Raw genomic sequence first — 27,054 nt, 5'->3', positions numbered from 1 at the left:
ACATGGAACACAGCACTCGGCTAGCACTTGCTATGTCGCTGTTGAGGTTTCATTGTTTCAGCATTTTCTTTTCTATTTCCCTCAGCTTCTGAACTGCGGGGTTGATGCATGTAAGGATGTCAAACTAATGGTTAAGTCAGGCAATAAGTGACCCATAGACAAGATGTGGTTCACCAGGATTAGCCCCTAGCAGGCTGCCGGTGCTATATTTACCTGCGCATCCACAGGTAAGGCTTTTTGCAACTCTGATTGGCCACAGATCACTGTTCCCAGCCAATGGGAGCTGCGGGAAGCAGCATGAACTGAGACACTGCTTCCAACAGCTCCCTTTGGCTAGGAACGTCAATCTGTGGCCAGCGGAACTTGGAAGAGGCCATGCCTGTGGATACACTGGTAGCAGTGACAGCCCATTTGAGGCTAGCCCTGGCAAACCACTTCTAGCTCACAGGCCCCTTATTGCACACCCCAGTTTAAGTGAATAATGCAGATGTAGAGTTGGATCCTGTGAGGTGCAGCTGCAACTCCCACTGAACCTTTTGTCTGTAGATATTGGGCCAAGCAGGTATGTAAAGAAATAGTTCTCACTGTAGTGTCCTCGGGCTGCCCCTTTCCCAAAGGTCTCACATCCCATTTCTTGGCCGGCAAAGTTTCTCAATGGAGAGTGATAAAGGCACAATGCAGAGAGAAGACCACAGGCTACCAATCAAAACTTCCTCATCCCCGCCAGAAATTACAGGCCCAGTTCCTCAGTTGATGTTAATCAACATCACTACACTGACTTCAGTGTAGCTAAACCACAATAGAGCATCTGTGGATCTGGACATATATACAACACTGAGCATCTTGTTGACGCTATATACATAAGCATCTTCAGCTACCTCCAACCTTCAGAGATGGCAGGAAGGGATTGCCGCATGGAAAGGGAGAAGGGACCTGCAGGGACTAAGACAGAGAGGCTACGCAGGAGGTGTCTATCACAAAATAAAATGATCACAACTTTTAAAATAAACATTCCCCAGATCTGCTATCCTATATGCTCAGATGTCAAAGGGAATGGCATGCAGGCCATTCCCACAGACAGATCCTGCCTACAAAGGAGGGCTTTAGGGTTTGATGGTGATGCGGATGATGGAAAGATTAATTATACTGGGTGTCCTAGGACCACAGGAATTCCACAGCCCCAGGAAACTTATGTTTGCGTCACCCAGCAGTTAGTTGTACAACAGTTGTATTTGAAGGCTAATGGAGCCTTTGTTTTGCCAAACTGCTATTATATCCATTGCATTAAAGGGTACAGTTAGCAGGAAAGTAACAATGCATTTTTTCAGGGCTGTCAACATTGGAAAAGGAATGAAAACAGACACCTATCAAAAGTAATATCCCATCAGCAAAATCATTGGACTTCATAACACTGACTCTGGAAAACAAGGAGCTTAGCTCTGCCTTTGTTATGAGGGTGGGTTCAATTCCTCCTGCACTGTTGATATAATAAAAGGGTTTAGGAAAATCTGGTGAAGAAGTCAAAGCAGCATTACCTGACAGCACACAAATATTAAGTCTTCTTCCTCCTTTTGCTTTGGGTTGTCTGGGTTGGTTTGATTCAGCTTATTGGTCTGTGCTAAGATGTCATTTTTTGGAGTCCATGTCCCTCGGTTATTTTGTAATTTTGATAAATTTGTCTCCAGTAAACGTCTTTGCAGAATGTTATGTGGTTGCTTTAAAACAAAACAAATATTAAAAATACAATAATAAAATGATAATCATGCCGTTGGGCTCCATTGGTCAGTGATTAGTCTCAACAAGTCTTCTATATAAACATCAAAGGCTATAAAACTTGCTTGACTTCAGCTACACTTAATAGGAATTTCTAGACCAAAGGAACTGGAAGTATAATGTATTAGCCAAGGGAAAATTCCTCCATGATATCAAAATAGATTTGAAGAGCATTATTTCACCTTCCAAGAGGATAGCCAAGCTGGGGGCATGATGTTAATATGGGAATCAGAACAGATTTAAGAAAGACTTAAGAAGAGCTATTTGATTCTTCAACTATTTAGAATCTTCACTGGTAATAATTTGGCCTTTGTCTAAGTGCCTTGTTTATTATGTGGAAGTTCTATGTGACCTATTGAGTAGATAGATGCAAAGACCTTTCATCTCTCAAGCTGGAGATAGATCATTTATGAAATAAGCATGTGTCTTAATGTAGTGCCTGCTTTCTACACTTGTTTGACATGAATCATCACAGATTCAACCAACTGATTTGGGTGTACTACACAGTCACCTAAATGTGAAATGAAATTGGATATGCACAATTGTGGAAAGACGACTACACAAATATTGTCTATGTTCACATAGAATTCAACCCTTTGGATAAGAATTTGGTCCAAATTAAACTTCATGCTCTGTAGCTCTTTTCCCTTTACTCTTCATGTACTCCTTCATGCTGTTCTTCACCTCTCCACAGCTTCCCACTTCCTGTGCAACAAACACCCCTGCCTCTCTAAGCCTTTCTTGACGGCACACAGCTTTCACAAAGACTTTCTGCATTGGCCGTGGAATGGTGCATACACTCACAGGCACTTAGAGGTGGAAGTGACCTGTTAGGTCCTATAGTCCATGCTTCAGCCAACAGAGGATTGTGCCCTCTACATTTTTCTAATGAGCTTCGTCTCCTCACCGGAGATACCTTCCCACCACCTCCAACCTGAACATTTGCCTGCATATTGTTTATTTGCAAAGGTGAATATCACAGTGAGACACCTAACTCTCAATGGAATTTCATTTCAGTCTGGGTGCCTAACTCCCTTAGGCACCTTTGAAAATCAGCCTGTATTTTTTAAATTAGTTTGCAAACTCTTTGCTGTGACATTCTTTTGTTTTAACATTTTCAGTGAAGCATGTGAAATAGTAAAGATTTCAAGAGACTAATGTAACATGGCATACAGAAAGTCAGACGATAAGAAAACACAAATACACTGTTGGCATTTCATGTTTGGGGTCATCACATTTGCAGAAGAAGTTAAACTATATTACATTGATAAGAATCAGATAGACATGGTAAAATACTGGTTGCCATTCAAACTTGTAATTTCTTTTTTCATATTTATTATTTTTGTATCGAAAGGAAAATAAAATGTCTCGATCTGCTGATGATGTTTTGTGTGATTAGCACTCAGAAGAGCATGCTCTGTATAGTGAGATAACATACTCAGTTCTGTACCCAGCAGTCAGTAGCAATGAAAGATTGGAATTCTAATTATGCTGTCAACATTATGATCAAATAAGTAATGGGGCCAATTCTTTCACCCTTATTTGTAGTGAGCAATATCTTATTCCCAGTGAAATCAATGGGACTAATTTCACAGCAGGGTATTATATAAGTGAAGGTGAGAGAACTTGTTCCGCTTTTTAAATTGTGTAGATACGCTACACTGTGGCATGAAGAAATCACTTAAGAAAAGAGTCCTCCCGTTTCAAGCAGAAGCATTAGGAGCAGAACCAGCACTGTGATCACAGGGAAAGCAATCGAAACAAAGTCAGCTGCACAACACACCATTCTGTAAATAGAAGGAGCAGAAAAACCTAACAGTGCTAGCACTTCCTAGAGGCAGAAGGGAAAGTGGTTTGAAGAGGATTGCAAACCTTCAGTCCTTTGGTTTTTCCTACAGTACAACATGCATTTTTACAAGCACTGAATCCACACCTAAAATTCACCAAAGATGAGGACTTGATGGCTCATGTTATAAGTTCCCAGATAGGGAGCCTTTCACATGTAGGTCATCAGCTCACATCCAGCCCAGGTCAGCAGTGGTAGTGATTAGAGTTTCCAAACATTCAGAAGTCAATGTCAGTCTGGACACTTTCCCAAACCAGCAGTTCCCAAGCACCCCCACCCATTCCCTGTGGAAGAAGTTACTACAGAAGCAAGAGAGGGCCATGCTGGCGCAGAGCTTTGCCCCCTTGCTTCACAGTCTCACATTGATTTCCAGAGCAACGGGTCTTACAATGCACTTGTGACAAGCTCCACCAGGAGTCATCAGTGGGCGTGGACCGTGGATTTAAAAAACTAAGCTCCCCAACCAGCAGCTGTACCACACTCTTTAATCTGTGTATGGACCAGCCACTGAAGAGCCATCCTGTGGGAATATGGGTTACAAGTGCAACTGAAAACATCTTTTATTAATACTAGTTCCTCTGAAGTCTGAGGCCAATGCTACCTTCAGTAGGACAAGCAGAGTTTGTATGTTCCAATCCATTGTATATGTTATCTTTAAAAAAAAAAAAGTTGAAAAGTCTCCCTTCAGCATCATTCCAAGGCTATTATTAAATAATCTGTTCAAATTTTTATTTTCCTTGGCTTTCTTGTGCAATACAGAGTGAGGAGCATTAGTCAGAGAGATGAGTCAAATGCTGGAAAGAGACACTGAAAATCAACTAACTGTTGCAAAGATCTTGTTGGAAAATGGCAGCCAGATCAGTTAAAGAAAGGAAAAGAGGAAAGACCTTTTCAAGCAGAGTAATCATCTTTCGCAGTGTCCTCCCCTCACCGCCTCTTGGCGGAGTGCCCAGTAAATTGTTGAAAACAACAGAGCATGAAGACTCGGTTTATACTGTAGTAGATATCATCTCTCCAGTCCTCAGACTGAGCTCCACAGACTCCTTCTGCAGGGTGAGACATTACCTAGCAGCAGGAAGTGAAACAAGTATGCTTTGGGGCAGCAGTGATTTTCCTCAAGCACTGCCAGAGAGCTTTGTGTTTTGCAGACTAGCCAGAAGACACAAGAAAGCAACACATGGGGCAGATCTTAGTCCTATTTCCTGAAGCTTGTGACTATCTCCAGTTTGGACCCTACTTTAATGTAATGTAGTCATCTGCATTTTGGGCAGGCCCTCCCTTCTGCCTTGGCTTCTGGCGCCTAAAATGACAGGAAAACCCAAAAACCAGTTTAATTCAGGATACTGAAATGAGGCCCTCTATGGAGAATCTAAGGTCTGCCTATTCCTAGATAGAACTCGTTGTGTCCTATTTACGTCATTGTGCCTAGATACTACAGCAAAGGCTTTTTGAGAGCAAGACAGAATTTTTATGTGACAAGCAACTTTTCTCTCTTCCTGCAAACCACTCGTCAAAATTCACTTCTCATATGGCTCATCCAAGAGTAGGTTTTCCTTTTCCATCATTTTCTGTTATTCCCACCTTCCACTTTCTCTCATCCCCTTGGTCCATTGATATTTCTTGTGTCAGCTGTCTAATTTTGTTTGTAAGCTCCTGGGAATATTGCTCTTGTATTCATGTATTTCTATAAGGTGCCAGGAACACACCAATGGTACGTCTACACAGCAGTGTTATTTTGGAATAACTGATGTTATTCCAAAATAACATAGTGCGTGTCTACACTACAAGTTTTATTTCAAAATAATGTCGAGTTGGAAGACTTCTTACTCCCACTTAATTCATGAGGAGTAAGGGAAGTCGAAGGAAGAACACTCTTCCTTCAATTTCCTGCTGTGTAGACAGCACCAAAAGCCAAATTAAGCTATTTCAACTTAAGCTATACAATTGATGTAGCTGAAGTTGCGTAACTTAATCCAACTTTACCCCTGATATGTAGATGTATCCCTAAGGTAGTAGGATAGTAATAATACAGAAGCCCTTTCTTTAGTCATCTTCGAAACCTAGAGAACTGGATATGGGGTATTGCTTACTGTAAAGATTCAGCTGGGGAACAGGTGACCTGCCCTGACAACTAGACTGCATTGTTTCCATGGAAATGGGTAAGAACAAAAATTACTAGGGCAGCTATAAAAGCTGCTTTTATTCTTCTACTCTCCAAAACATCCTGTAGCATGTCATACCTGGGATACTGAGCAATAGCTGAGTAGTACAGCTGGCCCCCACATATGGCTAAGATACCCAGCATGCTATCCAAGATAACCAACAAAAAATAACAGGAACTCACAAGCTGTATTTTTATGTGAACATTGGACATTTATGTAGCTAACAAGAATATGAGAGCCATATGATACATTGTCAGGATTATAAAAGGACTAGAAACCCTCATGTTTCAGGACATAAGATATCATTTTAACTAATGGGAGTTTAGGAAGAAACGGGCCTTGGGAGTATACAGAGGCATACCATAAGGTTTCTTGTACTTGCCTGTGGTACTAGCCACTGTGAGAAAGTGAACTGGACTAGACAGACCACCGGTCTGATCCAGCATATCAAGTCCTATGCTCCTATTGTCAAGCTATACTGACAACATTTTTTTTTTTCAAAAAAATAGATGCATCCCTGCTGCTTGTACAGAGAAAAAAAAAGGACTACATTTGTGTAAAGCTAACGCATGTATCAAAACAGTGTGCTACAGCCAATATATTCCAAATTCTTTGGGGTAGATCCTCAGCTGGAATTAACTGGTGTAGTAGCTTGATTGAAATCAATGGACCTAAGCCAATTTACAGCAGAGAAGAGTCTGTCCCAACAAAGGAACAGGAAAGAGAAGCAAATACTGTGTCTTTCCAGATATTTTTAATGAGGACCATTATTTGCAATGTTTCTGAAGCATCCAGCTGCTGTGCTTGAGAGACACTAGATTGAGTATTATAATGAGTGAAATTGCATTGAATAGTGTGGTGTGCCTGGAAGAGCCACTCAGGAATAGGGTGGGAATTGTATGTGTGAGATGAAACTGACAATGTGAAGATGGTTTGATTCCATGAGTTCCCATTCAAATTGTGCCTAATATGTGAAATCTGCAAGTACATCAGCCTAAGTACCGTGGCCTGTAACTTCCTGATCACATTCCAGCCTCCTGCCAAAAATATACTCCACCATGGAGTTCGTGCCTGGCAAAGAAACCTGCCAGAACAAGGCTAAGGAGCCCCTCAGGCACATCATGAGCCAAGTGCTGATTTGGGAGCTCTGCCCAGTCCCTTTCAGGGTTGGGTGGTCCCAATATGTGCTGAACAAAGGAAGAATGAACCACACCTGACAGATATTAGTCATTTGCAGTGTGGTAGCCAGGTTGGTCCTAGGGGCAAGGCTATTGAGATAATATCTTGTATTGGATCATTCTCTTCAGGTCCCAGAGATCTTTCACCATCAGAAGTTGGTCCAAAAAAGAGATTAGCTCACATGTGCACTCATGCATACACACACACACAACTGTGATTCCCTCAGCTATCTGCTCGCCTCTCACTCCATGGCCATGTGCTTTCCCCTTTCTCCAGTCCAGGCCAGGAAGACCCTGAGCTCCTACAAAATGGAGTAAAGATGTGGCCTGTTGCTTTTCTAGGGACTGGGAGTGAACTACCAACAGGCGCAGCCCCTGGAATGCCCTCTCCAGGGGAGGGAGGAGAGGCAATCAGTTTCTATTTGTGTTCTTGGCTTCTTCACTCTCTTCCTCAGGGCACGGGCTTCAGTTTCTCATCCCGCAGGGCTAGAGCTGAGTGGAAAGCCCAGTGGAGCTTGGGGAAGAAGGATTCAGCTCCAGGGACAGAGGGGAGCCCGAGTGCAGGAGACACACTGAGCTGGGCATTTGGAAGCCAAGACAGGAGATGACTCCACTTCCTAGCTACTCCAGCAGCATCTCATCTTCCGTTCCCATGCTGGAAAGTGACATGGAGATGTGCCCTCACATGCCGGGCCAACTCCTTGGAGAGTTATGACAGGACGGGGTGTTTATCATCTTAGGGCAATGTGGTGCCAATATAGAAACTTTGAGACAACACTCCCTCCATTTGAGAGTTAATATGCTTAGTACTCTGCCTAGTAATGTCCTTTAAATTAACATGTACCTTCAGCATGTAAGTACAAATTATTCCACATAAATTCTATGGCATTTTGATTTTTTTCCTCTGGCACATACTTACTTTTACTCACACAGAGTGTGTCACTGGAAAGATTTCTATGGGCCTAATCTTGAAAGATCCTCCAGGGTTCAGTCCCCTAGGGGACAGCTAGCGCCTCAATTCCTTTTTGATGCCATAACGTCGGTCTCCCTTCACTCATCCCCTTCCATACACTGAAGCCCACCACTGTTCAATGCTGCTGGTCTAATTCAGTGGAGCTGAGCAAGGCCCCTCCCACGTATGTGCTCTTCTGGTCTACAACCCCTCCTCATGCTCCACTAATGCCTCACCTTCATCAGTCCCACCGTGCTCCTCCTCACACCATCCCCCCTTCTGCCTGGACACAGCTCCTCTTTCTCTACATCCAACCCTGCCCCATCCTCTTCCCCACAGCCTTTCCAGGGCAGCAACCCCATGACTCCATGCTTTCTGCACTACCGCAAGCCTGCCCCCTCAGCTAGTGTACCTTTATCTGAACTGTTTTGCCAGGATGTAACGAGCCTGTACACTCCTGGAGGCGAGGCCTGTGTAGCCTGGCTGACTCTCACAGGGTGGAGCATACCAAAAAACTTGACAAATAATAATAAGGATGAGGAAAGTATTTTTAGTGCTGTTTCATCCCGGAGGCCAAAGAAGGGAGCTTAATTATAATAATGCTTCTTTCTGCCAGTGCCCAGCATCTCATTTACTCAACAGGCTCTACATTTCCCCTGGCAAGGCAGGAATGACACTTCACATGTTGGGTATTATTCAGTACAGAGGCAGAGTTGTGGGAGGCACACGTCCCTAAGCACAGGCTGAAAAGGTTGGGCCAGGGAGCACCATGTTCCCAGACACCCTGAGAATCTCACACTCATCATCAATCACCATGGCACAAGCCTATTCACATACCGCTTGGTCATCTGCGCTTGTGCTCATTGGCATTACATGGCTTCCTCCCGCAAGGCAGGGAGATCCTTGTCCTAGTGCCTGTCAGTGAGTTTACAATGGGTTGAGAATGGCAGGAAGGGACCATAATGTTAGGATTAATCCTGAAAAACTCCAAATTCTAGCTTAGAAAGGAAGGTAAGGCTTGAGGGAATTTATTTTTAAAGTTTCCCATGTCCCACTGCTGTGTTATCCATGTGCTTTGCTACTCCTGGTGACGTACTGGCCAGGCAGAAATCCCATGGCTCGAGCTTTCAAAGTTTTCTGAGAGGCACCTTGCAAGTAAAAAGATTTTCAAATGGGCCACTTGAGCGTATCCCTTTGCTACGGGGGAAGAGCCACAGGAGAGCCTTTTGCCTTTTACCGAATAATGCAATAATATTGACGCAACACAGCAAAACAGGCTCCTGCATGTCACATCAGCTCTTGCGAGTAAAAAAACTTACTTTTGATTTTTTTCTTCTCACATGTAGAACTTAGCTTTATACACAAACAGCACCAACTTCTAACTCTTAAAAACTGTGCTTCAATAACTGGGTATTTGAGTAAGTGAGGGGAGTTTGATTACATCCCTACTTTACTTTTAAACAGGTCCTTCCCAAATACTGGCCTAGCTTCTCTCTTGCACTCTTTCCATGGAGCTAAGCAGGGGGTGTAGCCAGAAGGGTGCACTTGGGTGGGCCCCAGCTGCAGGTGGGTGGGAAATAGTGGGGGTGGAGGTCAGCTCCTACACTTTGGTCCCACTGCCCCAGCTGCACCACCTGGCAGAGCAGGGTAAGCCCGAGAAGCCCAGCCCTGATCCTCAGCTGGCGTAAAGGTGGGGAGAGGTGTGGGTGGGCCTGGATGCAAAGTGGATGGTCCACAGCCCGCTCAGGCCCACCCCTGGCTACGCCACTGGCAGGTAGGCCACCAAGCAGCTGGTTACAGCTACTTGATTATTGATTAGATGTGCCCCACCTTACACCTCTAACCTGCGCATCAGCTAACGATCGCTGAACACAGTGCACTTGGCCACCTCTCTCCCTGGAGGCCAGCAGAGTGCAGGATTTGGGATGAATTGGACAAATGCTCCACTGGTCCAGTCTGCCTGCCTTCCTGCTGGTGCCTTTGCTCTGCTGTCACATACCATTAGTGACTCTGTCCCACTGTTCTGATGCTGCCCTTTGGTGTTTGAGACCACTTGCTGTCCGGCAAGAGGAGCCTTCATCTCCGTGGCCCAACACGCCACCAGTCAAAGATGACACCAGGAGAGACGATTATAACTAGTGGCCTAAATGGACCATAAAAGGATCCACCAAGCAAGCTGGTTCTCTGTCTTTCATCCTTGTTAAAGGGTGGGAGCTCGTCACCCAAATCCATGTACGTTTGATTCTTTTGGAGGAATCTGCCCCAATGGTATTGGCAGTCAGCGTTGAAAGCTCTGCTCCAGGGCTTTCCAAGTGGTGGGCCCCAACCTGGTTAGGGTTACCAAATGCCCAGTGTTCGACCAGAGTGCCCAGTCAAAAGCCATTAAAAGTCTGGTGAGCACAGCAGGGCTAAGGCCAAAACAGCACTATCTCTCCCTTCCTGTTCCTATGCATAAGGACAGCCAGGGGACTTTGCATGCTTCCCCCACCCAAAGGACCCATTGGCTGGGAATCCCAGCCAATAGGAGCTGCAGGGGTAGCGCCTGCAGATGGGGCAGTGTGAGGCACGGCCAGACAGCTCTACAAGGTAGGAGCTGGAGGGGGAAGCCAGGCCATTGCTTCTCGGGAGGTTAGCACTGCCCAGAACCTGCATCTCTGAGAACCCCCTGCACTCTGACTCTTTGTCCCAGCCCCGATCCTCCTGCTGCTCTCTGAATCCTTCAGTCCCAGCCAGAGTTGTCCCCCCTCTCCCCTGTACTCCAAATCCCTCATCCCCAGCCCTACCTCAGAGCCACAACCAGACCCTTTACTGCCCCCACCCAGTAAAACTGAGAAAGTGAAGGTGGGGAGAGCAAGCAACAGAGGGAGGTGGAGTGGGGCTGTGGAGGAGAGGAGAGGAGAGGTGCAGTGGGGCAAGGGTGTTTGGTTCTGTGTGAGTAGGAAGTTGGCAACCTTAATCCCTGTGGTCATAGCAAGGTTCTAAAACTGGCTGCGGGGCCCTAGGCGAGTGAACAAATCTACCAACTTGGTGCAGAAGGCAAGCAGTGGGATGGAGGTAAAGGGGCACTAAACAGTAAGTCCACCCCCCTAGAGGTGAATCCTGACCAGCAGGGCTGGGCCCAGCTCCCTGCGCTAGGTCCTGGCACACGGGGATGCAGTGCCATTCAGGTCTGGCCTGGCCGTGCTGCTGGGGTGTTGCACACCGAACCACTGTGCCATTCGGTTCTGGCCCAATGGCCTCTCCTTCGTAGCAGAGGGGCAGCTGCACCACACTGGAGTGGTGCTCTGACTGAGTCAAAATGGTGCTGCAAGATGGGCGCAGGATGGGCTCATTGCAGCCTCCCATCTGCACCACACAGGACTAGGATGAGATGGCGGAAAGGCTACGCAGTGAATGGTGGGTCACAAATAACGAAAATGCAGCTGCTGAGTCATCTTAGTAAAAAGTTTTGGAACCAGTGCTTCCACTCCACACGCGGGCCTCAGGACTTTGCATGGTCCAGTGCATGGTGGCCACTATGCTGGTTTGCTGGACTTTCGGTGCTCAAGAGAATTCTTGCTGAATGTTTGTTAAGAGGATAAAATGGAGCCGGTAGTGCACAAAAACTACTGTCTTATAAGTCACAATTAAGCTGTTTGGAAAGAAAACTACCCAATACATGAAAGTTTCCTGTCAATCTCCAGGCTTACCATCAGGATGATGGTGACAATTTATTACTGGCAAATTAACTAATACTTAGAATATTACATTTAAATATACCTGCCAAAACCCAATGTGTGCTGAGATACAGTCAACCTTTTCTTATATGAATGAAATAGAGGATACAAAAATAATTTGGATTCACTGGCTATCAGGTACCAATAAATGGACATTTTCCGCTGTATTGGATACATGCTATTGAATAGGTCAGGTCCAAATAAATGAGGTTTGATCATATGTGAAGGGCAAAACACAGAGAAGAAATCTATATTCTTCTAACACACTTGCAGATGTCAGATTAAAATCACTTCCACCTATTATGCATTCATTTTCTGGAGGTAACACTGCCATCCATTAGAAGCAGGCCCGTTCTAAATGTATGTACATTACATACTAGTTTGAAGCCTGCTACCCATTCCTTTCCTTTGGTGTCCTCTAGTCCTTCTATTATGGGAACTAATGAAGAACTTTTCTGTATGCACCCTCTCCACCCCACTCATGCTTTTATAGACCTCTATCATATCCCCCCTCAGTCTCCTCTTTTCTAAGCTGAAAAGTCCCAGTCTCTTTAGCCTCTCTTCATATGGGACCTGTTCCAAACCCCTCATCATTGTAGTTGCCCTCTCCTCTCCCACTCTCTCTCTTCCCCTCTCCCACCTCCTTTTAGCAGTATCCCCCAGTTTTGATCAATAAAGAGAGATTCTATTTTTGAACACAATTGTCCTTTCTTTGTACATCAGGAAGGGGGGCTAGGGAGGGGTAAGTGGAAGGAGGTGAGGGAGGAATGGGGTACGAGCCCCCGATGGGGAGGACTGGGCTGGCTCTGCAGGCTTCTGGGGGTGGAACCTCTCCTGCAGCCCCCCAATTGCCCCTTCTCCCCAGATGGCAGCCTGTGGCAAGTGCAGCCGGGCTGATGGCCGAGTGGTGTGATGTGCCCGTGTGGGTACTCCGGGCAATCCAAGCCAGGACTGCTTTGCAAGCGGGGCACCCCTGAGAACTGTCTGTCCGGGGTGGGGGTCGGGTCCCTTTAAGCACAGCCCTCGGCTAGCCTGAGACAGCATCTCCACGCTCTAAGTCCTCATCTGATGCCCTGTCGGCACTGCTTCCGGCCATCCTTAACCCTGGTTCAGGGTCCACTCTGTGTGGAGAAGCTAGTTCGAATTAGCAAAACGCTAATTCGAACTAGTTTTTTAGTCTGGACGCGTTAGTTCGAATTAGCACTGTAGTGTAGACATACCCTATCAAACTCCACCATAAAGGACTTAAGAGGCTGTTGCTTCATCAGTGTAAGAATCGCCAAACAGTGTTATGTAATAAATGGCTGGAAAGGCTTTCTGACAGCAGACAAAATTAGGATAGTAATGCAATCTTGGCTTGACTTTAACATGTACTCAGCACCTCTGAAAATTAGGCTCTCTAATATCAAATGCAGAGTGGAGAAGAACTGCACTATAATATTAACAGTTGAAGTTTTGGTCTGACCTCTGTGGAAAAAATTCTGAGCTGCCACTAGAAATGTTCACCGGTTTGTAATAAGAGTGGATAACATCTAGCTCCACTCCACCCTCAATCACCTTTTCTTTTGGGTTGCAGATCACCCCTCTTTCCATCACCACCCCCTTTTTATTGTTTGTCTCTTTGTTAGCAAACCAGTGAAAAGCTCTTCCAAGCAAGTTGGTATTACTATGGTTAGCCAGTTACATGAAAACCTGTGAAATAGTACCTTGTGTTTGATCACTGCCACTGTTCTTTTTCAGACCTGAAACAAGAATATTCTATTTTATTACATAATTTATAATAATTTAACCTGTCAAGTTTTCAGCTGCTTGTATAAATGCCCTGGGCAAATAGTCCACATCGGACTCCCGCTTCTGACTGGTGGACTTTGAAAGCCTTCTCCCGAGCTCCTTGGCAGGGGAAGGTATCAAGGTGACGACCCACTTTCTCAAAGTGGGGCAAATGCCAAAGCGGATCTAGCTTCATAGGCTGTTTGTATTTCTTCAGCATAGTGGAATGTGTTTCGTATATCTTCCCTGGCTGCACGATTTTCTGTTTTGCCTTATGATGATCCTGAGTCGCTGTTCTCTGTGCCTCCATCCAAAGATCCTTGTATTTGTGCTGGAGAACATCTCTGATAGGGGTGGATGGGCGAGCTGGCATTCCATAGCTCATGGCATCAGGGAGGCGTGGTGGGTCCCTTTTAAAGTGACGCTCGTCATCTTCTGGACAGTGGATGTCGTGGGTTTGGCGGTACCGGTAGTGTTCTTTGGCTGTGACAAGACCAGCTATGACTGCTCCACGGTTCATGGCAATAAAATTACGCGGCAGATGCTTTGGGGCCTTGATAATGCGTTTTATGGTGTTCCAGTGGCCTATGGCTTCAGGAACTCCCCCATCAGCTCTACGATAGGTGAGTCCATACACAAAATCAGATCCAGGCAACTGTGTGCATCTGGGGCGAATCTTTCCTAACTCAGCCTTGAGGATGAGGTGGTTCTGGAGCATGGTGTCCCTCACAACTCCAACCCTCTCATTTTCCATCCCAGGCTGGACCTCAGCCATTCTCAAAGGCAGCAAGGGAGGGGGGCAGATGGCATTAGCACAATACCCCTTTTTCAAACTCGGAAAGGTCTTTGGACTCCTAGATGTTTCCATTGCTGATCACCGAGAAACAAGCAGAGAGTGTCGCTCCCAGCTCTCCTGTCTGTGGAGGACAACTCAGCTTGTTAGTTCTGTAAGTGTTACTGGAGGCTCTGGTGACATCACAAAGATATAGCCTATATTGTTATGATTTAATAGGTCACCAGCCCCATATATTTATTGCTTGCTCTTCAGTCACCATTTACAGCAGTCAGATGTAGCTGGCTGTGTGGGTGAATGGCTAATGCTGCTCACTGAAGGGGTGTGAAAGGCTTTGCCGGGGCCAGCATAACAGAAAGTGATGACAAAGAGGAGTCCTGTGGCACCTTAGGGACATACACTTTCATGGGTAAAACCCATTTCATCAGATGCATTGGAGTGGAAGTTACAAAAGTGAGAGTAGATGTATGGAAGCTACTTAAGTCAGGGTGGAGGAGGGTCATTCATAGCACTTGGTCTGGAGAAGTGAATATTCCAGTACTCCAATGCATCTGAGGAAGTGGGCTTTACCCACAAAAGCTTATGTCCTAACAAATCTGTTAGTCTCTAAGGGTATGTCTACACTACAGTGTTATTTCAAAATATCTTATTTCAAAATAGTTAATTCGAAATAAGTTATTTCGAAATAATGCATCTACATACAAAATGCATTTTGAAATAGCGCATCTACATTGATGGGACTCTGAATCGCATTTAAGGGCAGCTGAAACCAGTTCCAGCAGGGCATCCGGTCAGTAGTTGCTTTGTGTGGCTGCTGTCTGAGGCTATCTGAGGCTTGTGCTTAAAGGGACCCCCCTGGACAGCCGGTTCTCAGCTTTTCCTGCTTGCTTGCCAACCTCGCCGAGGGACAGCAAAGCATTTTTTTTCTCTGATTGCCTTGGTTGCCCTGACTCGGGACACCACAGCACTTGGCACCATGGAGCCAGAGCTGCCTCTAGGCACTCTGGTGCTCATTTTGGATGTCTTGCTGCAAGCCTGGCAGCAAGTGCTGGAGACTGCCTGGCAACTTCTGCAGCAGCCCAACCCCCAGGTCCTCTTCCAGACCCCCATGGGGGCCATGGAGGAGCAGCAGCTGGATGCCAGCGTGCCTCGCTCATCTGGCATCTGGACACCAACAGTGACTGGTGGGACCACATCATCCTGGAGCGCTGGGGAGACCAACAGTGGACCCAGAATTTCAGGATGAAGGACACCTTCCTCGAGCTCTGCGGCAACAGGACATGCACGAGGCACACCATTCCCCTCCACAAGCGTGTGGCCATCACCCTCTGGAAGCTCTCCATGCCGGATAGCTACCGATCCACGGGGAACCAGTTCGGCGTGGGGAGAGCCACCATTGGAACAGTGTTCATGCAAGTATGGCAGACTCCGGCCACTGTGGTGGGGAGGGGTGGGTGTGAGGAGGGGATGGGCTGCCCTAGGGAAAAGAGGGGGAGGGGGTGCAAGTCCCCTCCACAGGAGGGTTTTGTTTGTCCCAGCTGCACTACAGACTGCCCACGGTGGCCAGGATTGCAGGGGGGTTTGCTCCTGGGGAGGGGCACGAGGCAGTGGCAGGAAAGGAGCACTCTCAGCTACCCTGGCACCCCAGTGAGACTCGGTGGTTTTGTGTCCCTCTCTGCAGGTGGTCAAGGCCATCAACGTAGTGCTGCTCCGCAGAGTCATCCGCCTCACCAATGTGGACGCGGTCATCGAGGGCTTTGGCACCCTGGGCTTTCCCAACTGCAGGGGGGGCAATCGACGGGATGCAGGGATGGAGCCCCAGAACACCAGGCCTCCCTCTACATTAACCGGAAGGGGTACTTCTCGGTTATCCTGCAGGCCGTGTCTGACCACCGGAGCCATTTCCTGGACATCAATGTGGGCTGGTACACAAAGCTCGGGTGTACTGCAACTCCTCCGTGTGCCAGAGACTGCATGGCGGGACCTTCTTCCCCGACCTCCACATTAGGTTCGGGGATATGGATATGCCTTTGTGCCTGGTGGGGGATGCGGCCTACCTGCTACAACCCTGGCTCATTAAGTCCTACATGGGACACCTCAACCCCTCCCAGCAGGCCTTTAATGCCAGGCTCAGCAGGGCCCACATTGTGGTGGAGGGAGACTTCGGCCAGCTGAAAGCCCAATTTCGATGCCTCCTCACCTGCCTCGACCTCTCCGAGAGGAATATTCAGCATGTGGTAGCGGCGTGCTATGTGCTGCGCAATTTGTGAGAGTGGAAGTGGGAGGCTTTCCTGCCAGGCTGGATGGCAGAGGCCGACCACTTGGCTGGCCTGTACGCGCAGCCCCACATGGCTGTCAGCCGGGAGGCCCATCGGGAAGCTACCAGTATCCAGGGGGCCCTGTGGAAGAACTTCCAGATGGAGGAGGAGTGAAGTCTCCGTGGCATGCCCCACTGGGGCCTTGTGTCTATTCCACCCTCACATCCTTCCACTTTCCCCTCCCTAACCTCCCTTCCTGATGTCAAATAAAAACACACGTTGCCAAAAAAAACCCCTCTCTTTATTGACCATAAATGGGAGGGATGAGGGTGGGAGGGGGAAACCTGGGAGCAAGGAGCTGGAATGGGGAGGCAAGGGGTGGAAGGGGGAGGAGAATCTCAGGGCTCAGGGTCTTGCCAGCCCACCTGTTTCCCAGCACTGCGGGTGCAGGGGCCTCAGCATCCCCGGGGGGGAGCGGGTATGGAAGGGGAGGAAGGAAGAAGCGGGAGGGGGAGCAGGAGTGGGAGGAGGAACAATAGCTGGAGCGGCAGCAGGGGCTGGAGCGGCAGCAGGCAGTAACCTCTACACCATGGTCTGCAGGTGGTTGCGGATGGCACAAGGCCCTAGTCACGCAGCTCCCGCAAGCTCTCCCGCGGCAGCTGGAGGTCTTCCTGTACCCAGTGCTCCTACTGTGGACCTGCCTTTGCAGTAACCCCAGGTGCTGCTGCTGGTATCCCTCCTGGTTCCGGGTGAGCCTGCTGGCCCGGGTGCAGGAGGATGTCCTGGCGGAGTGGTGTGCCTTGCACTCGCAGCTGGTACAGCTGTGGAGAAACCAGAGAGGTGGTGAGTTATCCCTGGAGACTCAGTGGGTGAAGCCCAGCCCCCCTCTGCAAGGTGAGGACAGCAGGTCTCTGCACCATTATGTCCTGCTATCCCCAGGAGTGTGAGCTGGCCCAGGACTGTACCATGCCCCTGTGCTGTATATAGTGTGGGTGTGGGGAGGGGGCAGGACGAGGATGTGCCATGCCTCTGTATAGAGGGGGCTTGTGGAGGGAGGGCATTGTGCAGTGTCTCTCCCTGGGGTACGGAGCATGTCATGTGCCTTCATACATACATGTGTGCGGGTAATGGGCCAGGGCCCCTGTGTGGCAGCCAGCAGGGGCCACGTGCCCTGGCTGGCAAGGCACATGCACAGGTTGCTGTGAGATCCATGGTCAGCAAGGCCCATATGCGCGGTCCCTGGGCTCCCTCTCCCACTCCTGCATAAGGGGACAGTGATGGAACTCACATTTTGAGGCCTCCCTGGCCTTGGAAGATAGTGCTGAAATTGCTGCTGGTAGGCCTTGGGAGTCCAGGGTGAGTGTCACGCTCCCTCCAGGCTCCTGTGACTCCTTGCCATCGTCGTCGTCCTCCTCCTCCTGCTCTGTGCCCTGGTCAGGGCCCTCTGCCCCAGGGTCAATGACCATCTGGGGGCACGGACCATCCAGCTGCCCAAGACACGGTTCAGGACCTCAATGTAAGGGAAGGGGTCTGGGTCTGCCCCTGGTTGGGAGCTGCCCCCTGTGGCCCTGGCATAGGTCTGCGTCAGCTCTTTTATCTTCATGCGCCCCTTCTTCTGGTTGCACATGTGGCCTTTGGGCTGCCAGCCATCTGTCTGTAGACGGCCACGTTCCTGTGTCTAGTGCAGAGATCATGAACATTGGAGAATTCCCTCCAAACCTCAATGAGGTTCATGATCTTTGCACTGGACCAGGAAAGCGCCCGCCTTTTCCGGCCCCTGACAGGTTCCTGAGAGCTGCCAGCCTGCTCCTGGGGAGCAGCAGAGGGCTGGCTGACACTGGCTGACTCGCTCATGTTGGCAACTGGGACAGGGGCAGCGCCTGTGGGCTCTGGGCTGGCAGACCTGGAGCTGGCACAGGCCCTGTGGCCAAACAGACACTACCCCTTTAAGGGCTGGGGGTGGGGGGAGAGCAGAAGAGTTTTCCTGGTTTGGCCTAGAGTGGCCACCAGGGTACCCTGGGAAGGGCTGGAGGCCCCCTATTTCGAAATAAGCGTCTACACAGCGCTTATTTCGATTTAGCTATTTCAAATTTTGCATTATTCCTCATAGAATGAGGTTTACCAAATTTGAAATAAATGCTCCACCATTTCGAATTTATTTTGAAATAGTGGTTTGCCTGTGTAGATGCTATTAAAGTTAATTCAAAATAATGGCTGTTATTTCGAATTAACTTTGATGTGTAGACATACTCTAAGATGCCACAGGACTCCTTGCTGTTTTTGCAGCTGCAGACTAACACAGCTACCCCTCTGTGACGGCGAGTTGGGGGTTCCCTGTCTCCTGCACCCCGAAATGGCACAAACAGACTGCACCAGCCAGTGGAATTGAGGGTGGTTTATTGCTCCTCCAGCACAGCACAGCACAGCACAGATGTAATCTGGTTACAGGAACTGGGGCTAAGAGGCCTCAGTGCCCCCCCCCCCCCTTGAGATAGGGGAGTCCCAGCCCCCTCCCCAGCTCCTTATTCCCTGCCTTCCAGCCAGGAACTAACTAACCCTCTATCAGCCCTGCCCCCCAGCCAGGGCAGCATCCACCTTCCTTTGTTCCTCTCCATGGGGGGTGTCTGGCCACTGGTTCAACAAGTTTGGCATTACCTTGGCCTAGTGAGGCTTTCCCTGCTGGGTCTTGCTCCAGACAGCAGGGGTCACCACAGCCCAGCAAGTACCCCCACTACGTCACACCCTCTGAGACATAATTCTGGTTTGGAATGAAGAGAGGGAACTTCTCTATCTCTAGAGAAGCCCATTTCTGCCCTATGGATGTTGCTAATCCATCCCTGACAACGATTTACTAGACAAGAGTGGGTCTGAAGAGCAATATTTTCCCTTCTTTTGCACATCAAGGTAAAACAATTGCTACTGAACGTATCAAAAATCTTCTAGAGCAGGATACTTCAAATGCCTCTGAAAGGCCTGACTTTCACCAGCTACATATTTCAACCATTGACAGGCATGGCACTACACACAGCAGTCAGCAGATCTGGGTTCTGTCCTTGCCTCTGTTGCTAACCTGCTTGTTTAGAGCCATAGTTCAGTGCCTCCATCTCCCGCCCATTGTGGCATTGGTCTGTTTAGACCAGGGGTCTTCAACCTTTTTTAGCATGAGATCACTTTTGAATTTAAGTCAATCCAGGGTCTACCTCAAACCCAAATATCCCTGCCCCGCCACGTTGCCAAAGCCCTGCCCTCCTTACTCTCAGAAGATGGGATACAGGGGAGTGGGGCAGTGACATCAATGGCCCCCTCCCCTGCCTCTGTCTCCCAAACCCTGCACAACAAGCAGGAGGCTCCCAGTGGGCAGGAGCAATGTGGGGAGGGGCCGCTCGGCAGGAGCAATGTGGAAAGGGGCCGCTGAAGTGCCAGCACTTTATAGCCTTCCAGCCAAACCAGTCAGAGGCACCAAGATCTACCGTAGATCCTGATCTACTGGTTGGTGACCACTGGTTTAGACTGTCCATTTTCTGGACAGAGACTGTCTTTCAGTGCCTAACATTACAGGGGTCTAAATGCAGCAGCAGTTTCTAGACTCTATTGTAATACTACTAGTAGTACCACAATGCGAGGCTGAAATAAATAATACCACAATTCAGTGTTAACTTGGGAAGCACTTTCCAAGTGTGGGGCTGTGTATACCCCCTTAGGCAGGAATTTGTCTCCCTGAATTGTGCCCAACTGTGAACTCTGCAATGTCAAACAAATCTCTGCTATGCACAATGCTGAGAACATCAAACTTGTTCCATAGACACCTATGTATGGCTCTAAACCCAAGCTTCTGAGCAGAAATGTTAGGTTAGAACAACATTCATTTGCCAAAATAAGAAGGAAGTTCAGTTTCTTCAGTTAACCTAGTGAGCAGCAGTCAGACATACTGTATGTTATATACTCTAGTAGGAAAGTGATAAGTAGCTTTTACATTACATGGTGGGAGTTTTGTTCATTACACCAGAACTTTAAATGTTCTATTTTATCTTTATTCCTATTCAGAGCTAACAGGAGAGTTTGGAGAGGGAGTTCTCCAGGTAAAAGAGGAGTAAAAACGGGACCTTTGTGGTAAGTGGCTGTCTGGAGTGTGTGTTTGTGTGTGGGGGAGTTATTTGCAGTGTGCTGAGCTTGTGTTTGTCTGTTTGGTTTGTTTGGCTTGTTTGTTTGAAGGAGCTTCTAAAAGGTTTGAAATCTAGAAGCCTCTGTTAATTGGCTGAGCCTCAGTCAGGGGGAGGGGCTACCAGAGCTATATAAGCCTGTGACTCAGCGACCAGGAACAGCTAACAGGAGAGTTTGGAGAGGGAGTTTAGAGGGGGAGGTTAGAGGGCACTAGTGACTTCTGTCCTTCTTTAAAACCTAACTCTTAGAATAATCTATACTCCAGAAGTTTAAAAAGAATCCCAGTTTATACTTAAACTTATTCATTACAAACATGGAGACAGAAGCCCAGCAGCAGAGTGGGGGCTATCCTGTTTATTGCGTCAAGTGTAACATGTATGATTACCTGCCCTGTGGGCGGGTGGCGTATGTGTGCACCCGTTGCAAGGAGCTCCTGACCCTCAGAGACCGAGTTCGGCTTTGGAGGACAGGGTGGCTGAACTGGAGGAGCTAAGGGAGGTAGAGAGCTATGTTGATGAGACTTTCCGGGACACTGTAGTACTGTCCCACGTCCAGTCTGAGAGCCCCAGTGCTCTTAAGGAGGATGAATGTCTCAAGGGAACAGAGCATTTAATGGGAACAGAGGGAAACCATCCCGTAGTTGGGACCCTCCTCCCAGAGGATGTTGCGGTATCCTCTCGCACTGAGGATACCTCTGATGGGGAGGGAATGCCAGTTAGGAAGAGACAGGTGTTAGTAGTGGGTGATTCGATCGTTAAAAACATAGATAGTTGGGTTTGTGATGACCGGGAGAACCGTCTGGTCATTTGCCTGCCTGGTGCGAAGCTTGCAGATCTCTCGAGGCATCTAGACACACTTATGTGTAGTGCTGGGGAGGAGCCGGTGATCGTGCTACATGTAGGTACCAATGACGTAGGGAAGGGTAGGAGAGATGTCCTGGAGGCCAAATTTAGGCTGCCAGGAAAGAGACTGAAATCCAGGACCTCTATGGTGGCGTTCTCGGAAATGCTTCCAGTTCCACGCGCAGGGCCAGGTAGGCAGGCAGAGCTTCAGAGTCTCAATGCGTGGATGAGACGATGGTGTTGGGAAGAGGGGTTTAGATTTATTAGGAACTGGGGACACTTTTGGGAGAGGGGGAGCCTATACAGGAAGGATGGGCTCCACCTAAACCAGGGTGGAACCAGACTGCTGGCACTAAACATTAATAAGGCCGTAGAGCAGGTTTTAAACTAAGAGATGGGGGAAAGCCGATTGGTGCGGAGATGCACGTAAATCGGAGAGAGACTTCTCTTAGAGGAGAATCCGTTGATAGAGATTCTCTAAGCTGTAGTCGGAAACAGAGGAGGGGAGAGGGCAAACCATGGGCCAGAGCTGACAAACAACCGCATACAAAGGAATCCAATGCATCAGGGAAGGGCAGACAAATAACCAGTGGCAAATTTTTAAAGTGTTTGTACACAAATGCTAGGAGTCTGACTAATAAGATGGGTGAACTAGAGTACCTGGTATTAAATGAGGAGATAGACAAAATAGGCATCACTGAAACCTGGTGGAATGAGGAAAAAACTCAAAAAGAAATAATAAAATGTTTTTTAAGTACATTAGAAGCAGGAAGCCTGCTAAAAATCCTGTGGGTCCCCTAGATGATCGAGCTATAAAAGGAGAAATCAAGGACGATAAAGCCATTGCAGAGAAACTAAATGATTTCTTTGCTTCAGTCTTCACGGCTGAGGACGTTGGGGAGATTCCTGAATCTGCACCTTCCTTTGTGGGTGATGAATCTGAGGAACTGCCCCGGACTGAAGTGTCATTAGAGGAGGTTTTGGAACAAATAGAAAAACTTAATGTTAACAAATCTCTGGGACCGGATGGCATTCATCCAAGGGTTCTAAAAGAACTTAAATGGGAAATTGATGAGCTATTATCTGTGGTTTGTAACCTATCCTTTAAATCGGCTTCCGTACCTAATGACTGGAAGGTAGCCAACATGACACCAATATTTAAAAAGGGCTCTAGAGGCGATCCTGGCAATTACAGACCGGTAAGTCTAACTTCAGTACCGGGCAAAGTAGTCGAAACAATAGTAAAGAATAAAATTGTGAAGCATATAGAAGAACATAACTTGTTGGACAAAAGTCAACATGGTTTCTGTAAAGGGAAATCCTGTCTTACTAATGTGTTAGAGTTCTTTGCGGACAAGGGGGATCCAGTAGATATAGTATACTTGGATTTTCAGAAAGCCTTTGACAAGGTCCCTCACCAAAGGCTCTTGTGTAAATTACATGGCCATGGGATAAGAGGGAAGGTCCTTTCTTGGATTGAGAACTGGTTAAAAGACAGGAAACAAAGGGTAGGAATAAATGGTAAATTTTCAGATTGGAGAGGGGTAACTAGTGGTGTACCCCAAGGGTCAGTCCTGGGACCAATCCTTTTCAACTTATTCATAAATGATCTGGAGAAAGGGGTAAGCAGTGAGGTAGTAAAGTTTGCAAATGATACCAAACTGTTTAGGATAGACAAGACAGAAGCAGACTGTGAGGGACTCCAAGAAGATCTCACCAAACTGAGTGATTGGGCAACAAAATGGCAAATGAAATTTCATGTGGATAAGTGTAAAGTAATGCACATCGGGGAAAAATAAACCCAACTATACGTACAGTATGATGGGGGCTAATTTGGCTACGACAAATCAGGAAAGAGATCTTGGAGTTATCGTGGACAGTTCTCTGAAAACTTCTACACAGAGTGCAGCGGTGGTCAAAAAGGCAAATAGGATGCTAGGAATTATTAGGAAAGGGATAGAAAATAAGACCCAGAATATCTTACTGCCCCTGTATAAAACTATGGTACACCACATCTTGAATACTGTGTACAGATGTGGTCTCCTCGCCTCAAAAAAGATATTTTGGCCTTGGAAAGGGTTCAGAAAAGGGCAACTAAAATGATTAGGGGTTTGGAACGGGTCCCATATGAGGAGAGGTTAAAGCGACTGGGACTTTTCAGTTTAGAAAAGAGGAGACTGAGGGGGGATATGATAGAGGTCTATAAAATCATGAGCGGTGTGGAGAGGGCTGATAAAGAAAAGTTATTTATTAGTTCCCATAATAGAAGAACTAGAGGACATCAAATGAAATTAATGGGTAGCAGGTTTAAAACTAATAAAAGAAAGTTCTTCACACAGCGTGTAGTCAACCTGTGGAACTCCTTGCAGAGGAGGCTGTGAAGGCTAGGACTATAATAGAGTTTAAAGAGAAGCTGGATAAATTCATGGAGGTTAGGTCCATAAAAGGCTATTAGCCAGGGGATAAAATGGTGTCCTTGGCCTCTGTTTGTTAGAGGCTGGAGAGGGATGGCAGGAGACAAATCGCTTGATCATTGTCTTCGGTCCACCCTCTCTGGGGCACCTAGTGCTGGCCACTGTCGGTAGACAGGATACTGGGCTAGATGGACCTTTGGTCTGACCCAGTACGGCCGTTCTTATGTTCTTAGAGAAAGCTAGGAAGTGTTTATTTATTAGCTTTTAGAAGGAAATTTGTTCTTCTGGATATGGGAGGTAATATTTTACACTGTACACCACTTACTCAATAATACAGGGTATCATAAATATGTATTTATAGCCTGACTATGAAATCTCACTGAAAAGAAATTACACTGAGCAAAGTTTAATCTCAACAATTTTCAAATTTTAAATACCAATGTGATTCTATGTGTTATCAAATTATATATACATATAAAAATGTGAAGCCATTTTTCTGTACTCCAATACAAATAAAGCATTCTGTACTGGTAAAATTGTATCTATTTTGTTAAAATTGTTTTTAGATGTGAAATATAGACTTATAAAAGAGATTAGTAGCGAAAAGGCTAACAACCGCACTAGGAACAACTAAAATTGTATTTTCATTTCCTTTTTCAATTTACAAAAATCTCATGGTCTTGTTTATTTACCTGTTTCCACTGGCAACCAGCTTCATTATTGCCTTAGCATAAAATAATGTCTAAGGACAGCAATAACAAGGGGAGAGGGAAGAGTACTCCATGCTAGGCTCCTAAATAATTTTTTCCCTTCATTGATTAAAAAAAATCTTACAGTGTCTTTGGAAGTCCCCAGTTTCTTCAGTCCATCCAGAGGTAGCAGATCAGCTGAATCCTTGTGAATAAACTGCACTGCTTGCTTCATTCTTCTCTGCTGTCGGAGAGATGCAGCTTCCCTCATCTCCACTTCCTTCCGGCTAGGCTCGGTGAGGATACCTGAACAGAACATCTTTCCCTCCGGGAGCCTCACTCTCTATCTCTGAAGATGCTGACCTCCTGTATAGAAATGAGCAGTGAAGGGGTCTGTTGTCTGCACTTATAACTGATGCCTCGTGACGTTTGGGGACCAGCTGGCACTCCAGCCAGTGCTGTTTGGTAAAGGAGGGGCTAGGCACATTGCAACATGCTGCACAAACACCACGGGTTAGCTCCGACTCAAGACTAGATGACTGATCAGCAGGCTCCTTCCTCACTGGCAAGGAAGAGAGCTGGAAGGACAAAGGACCTTTAGCCACAGCTACCTGTCTTTCACACTACGTGTGGCTGGGTGACTCCCAGGGGCTGGCAAAGAAAAGAAACATTGCACAAAAGGAGAGTTTGCCAGTGGAACAACTTTTTTCCTAGAAAAACAGAGGTGGGTCTTTTAAAAAAAAGAAACCAATATCATGCAAGCTCTTTACAGCTTGCCAGGAGTCTTTGCTAACTAGAGGCCACATTATACCTATATGCTCTGCCCTGGGCAAGAGGTGAGGGGCAAACCATGGGCAGTGAGGGAAGCTAGGGATGGTGGAGGCCAGCTCCCAGCCTTGCCCTTGCCATATGATACCCTGCCCTTGCCACCTATGTCCCTTGTGGGAGCCATGGCACAGGCAGCGCGTGGCCCGGCCCCTCTGGAGCATGGCGCGGGCTGGCAGCATAGGACTGAAGCTCTGGCACCTCCAAGAGTAGGGTTGCCAGGTGTCTGGTATTGACCCAAACAGCCTCGTATTTTCACCTCCTGTCCGATAAAAAAATTCAGAAAATATCAGACACCTAAAACGTCTGGTATGTTCTGATTTTTTTCCTGGCCAGGAGGCGAAAATCCCAGGTGCTTACCGGATTCCGCAGGGGAGCTGTCTGGCCCAGAGCAGGCAGACAAGAGAGCGGATGGCCACCAGCAGCCTGTTAGGCCCAAAAAGCCTCAAACGCATTTCTTAAAGGGACCATGCTGGTTTTATTATTATTATTATTATTATTTGCTTAATAACTCTCGGGGTCCTTTTTTTTTTCTCAACAACTTTGGTCTCCCCCTTTTTTTCCCTCAATAGAACTTTTTCCCTGGTGGTATTTTTTGGGGGGGGAGCTATGTTTGGTATTTTTAGTTAAACCATCTGGCAACCCTATCCAGGAGACTGGGAAGCTGTGCTGAACCAGGGCTCAGGAAGCCTGAGGGCAGAGTGTGGGTGGGGTCAGCCAGGCAGTTTGGGAAGACATTGCCTTCCCCTGCCTCTTACTCCCACTGCCCATGGCGCAAACAGCACAACCCCAGATGTTGCTTTAGGAGACATTCAGACAAGGACACCCTGTGAGGCTCAGCCCCTCCCTTCCCATGCTGCAGGCAGCATCTGAGACAGCCCTTTACAAGTGACTGCTGGTTGGCACCATGTGGGCAGAGCCTTCCCCTGCCCAGGTGAAGGGAGGGCTGGAAAGGAGTGGAGGCACACAGCTCTCTGTGCCTGAAGTTGTTATCTGGGTGGGTCTCATGAGGTCATGCTGGGGTGCGGGGCCCGGCTTTAATCCTGTGCTGCCATCTTAGTTACTCAGGGTATGTCTACACTACCCCCCTAGTTCGAACTAGGGGGAGTAATGTAGTCAAACGGAGTTGCAAATGAAGCCCGGGATTTGAATTTCCCGGGCTTCATTTGCATAAAGCCGGCTGGCGCCATTTTTAAATGCCGGCTAGTTCGGACCCCGTGCCGTGCGGCTACACGCGGCACGGATTAGCTAGTTCGGATTAGGCTTCCTAATCACTGCCCAGCTGATTAGCAGAGCGCCCACAGCCAGGTTTTTTGTTTTCACTGGTGGTGTAGATTGGCACATGCCTCAGTGCACATAAAAAGCTGAGTTATGAGCAATGTTCCCTCTAATCTTTCTCATCCGTGTGTGGAATAAATTTTTATGCAATCTACACAATTTAGGCAGACCTCATAGGGATGTTACAATTTTCATAAAAATAATTCTGCCACAGTTTAGCAGTGAAGAGGAATAGGGGAAGCAGAGAGAGATAAACCCAAAAGTGACCAAAATAAGCAGAGAAGTAATAAGAAGTAAAAAGTGATTAAGAAGGGAAAGGCAAGTTATCGCCTCTTGAAGAAACTGAGCTAATTTTTTAAAAGAAGAAAACACAGGCAGGTAGGCAAACGGGCTCTAT

At 47.4% G+C, this 27,054-nt stretch overlaps 2 protein-coding genes across 6 annotated transcripts in view; both read right to left on the bottom strand.

Annotated features, from left to right (window-relative positions):
- The window catches only part of LOC102452825 (nuclear receptor-interacting protein 3), a 115,197-nt gene that overhangs the window by 21,505 nt on the left and 66,638 nt on the right, over positions 1-27,054 (bottom strand). For 2 of the 5 annotated variants that reach the window (XM_075927969.1, XM_075927968.1), the window contains 2 exons: positions 24,700-24,920; positions 1,536-1,715 (listed from right to left, as the gene is read on the bottom strand). In XM_075927969.1, the coding sequence (XP_075784084.1) occupies positions 1,536-1,715; positions 24,700-24,873 (354 nt within the window). In that variant the 5' untranslated portion in view covers positions 24,874-24,920. Of the gene's footprint in view, positions 1-1,535; positions 1,716-24,699; positions 24,921-27,054 lie in introns of those variants that run through there. The other 3 variants (XM_075927967.1, XM_075927970.1, XM_075927971.1) reach the window with 2 other exon arrangements.
- Positions 1,586-14,364, bottom strand: LOC102453076 (cilia- and flagella-associated protein 77-like). The gene is made up of 2 exons (XM_075927973.1): positions 13,418-14,364; positions 1,586-1,715 (listed from the first exon to the last, which is right to left on the bottom strand). Exon 1 carries the CDS (start codon positions 14,263-14,265, stop codon positions 13,429-13,431), a length of 837 nt encoding a protein of 278 aa, XP_075784088.1. The 5' UTR covers positions 14,266-14,364; the 3' UTR covers positions 1,586-1,715; positions 13,418-13,428.

Source organism: Pelodiscus sinensis, chromosome 4 (assembly GCF_049634645.1).
Source record: "Pelodiscus sinensis isolate JC-2024 chromosome 4, ASM4963464v1, whole genome shotgun sequence".
NCBI classification, from domain to species: Eukaryota; Metazoa; Chordata; order Testudines; family Trionychidae; genus Pelodiscus; species Pelodiscus sinensis.
This window is presented reverse-complemented; position numbering and strand designations above follow the sequence as displayed.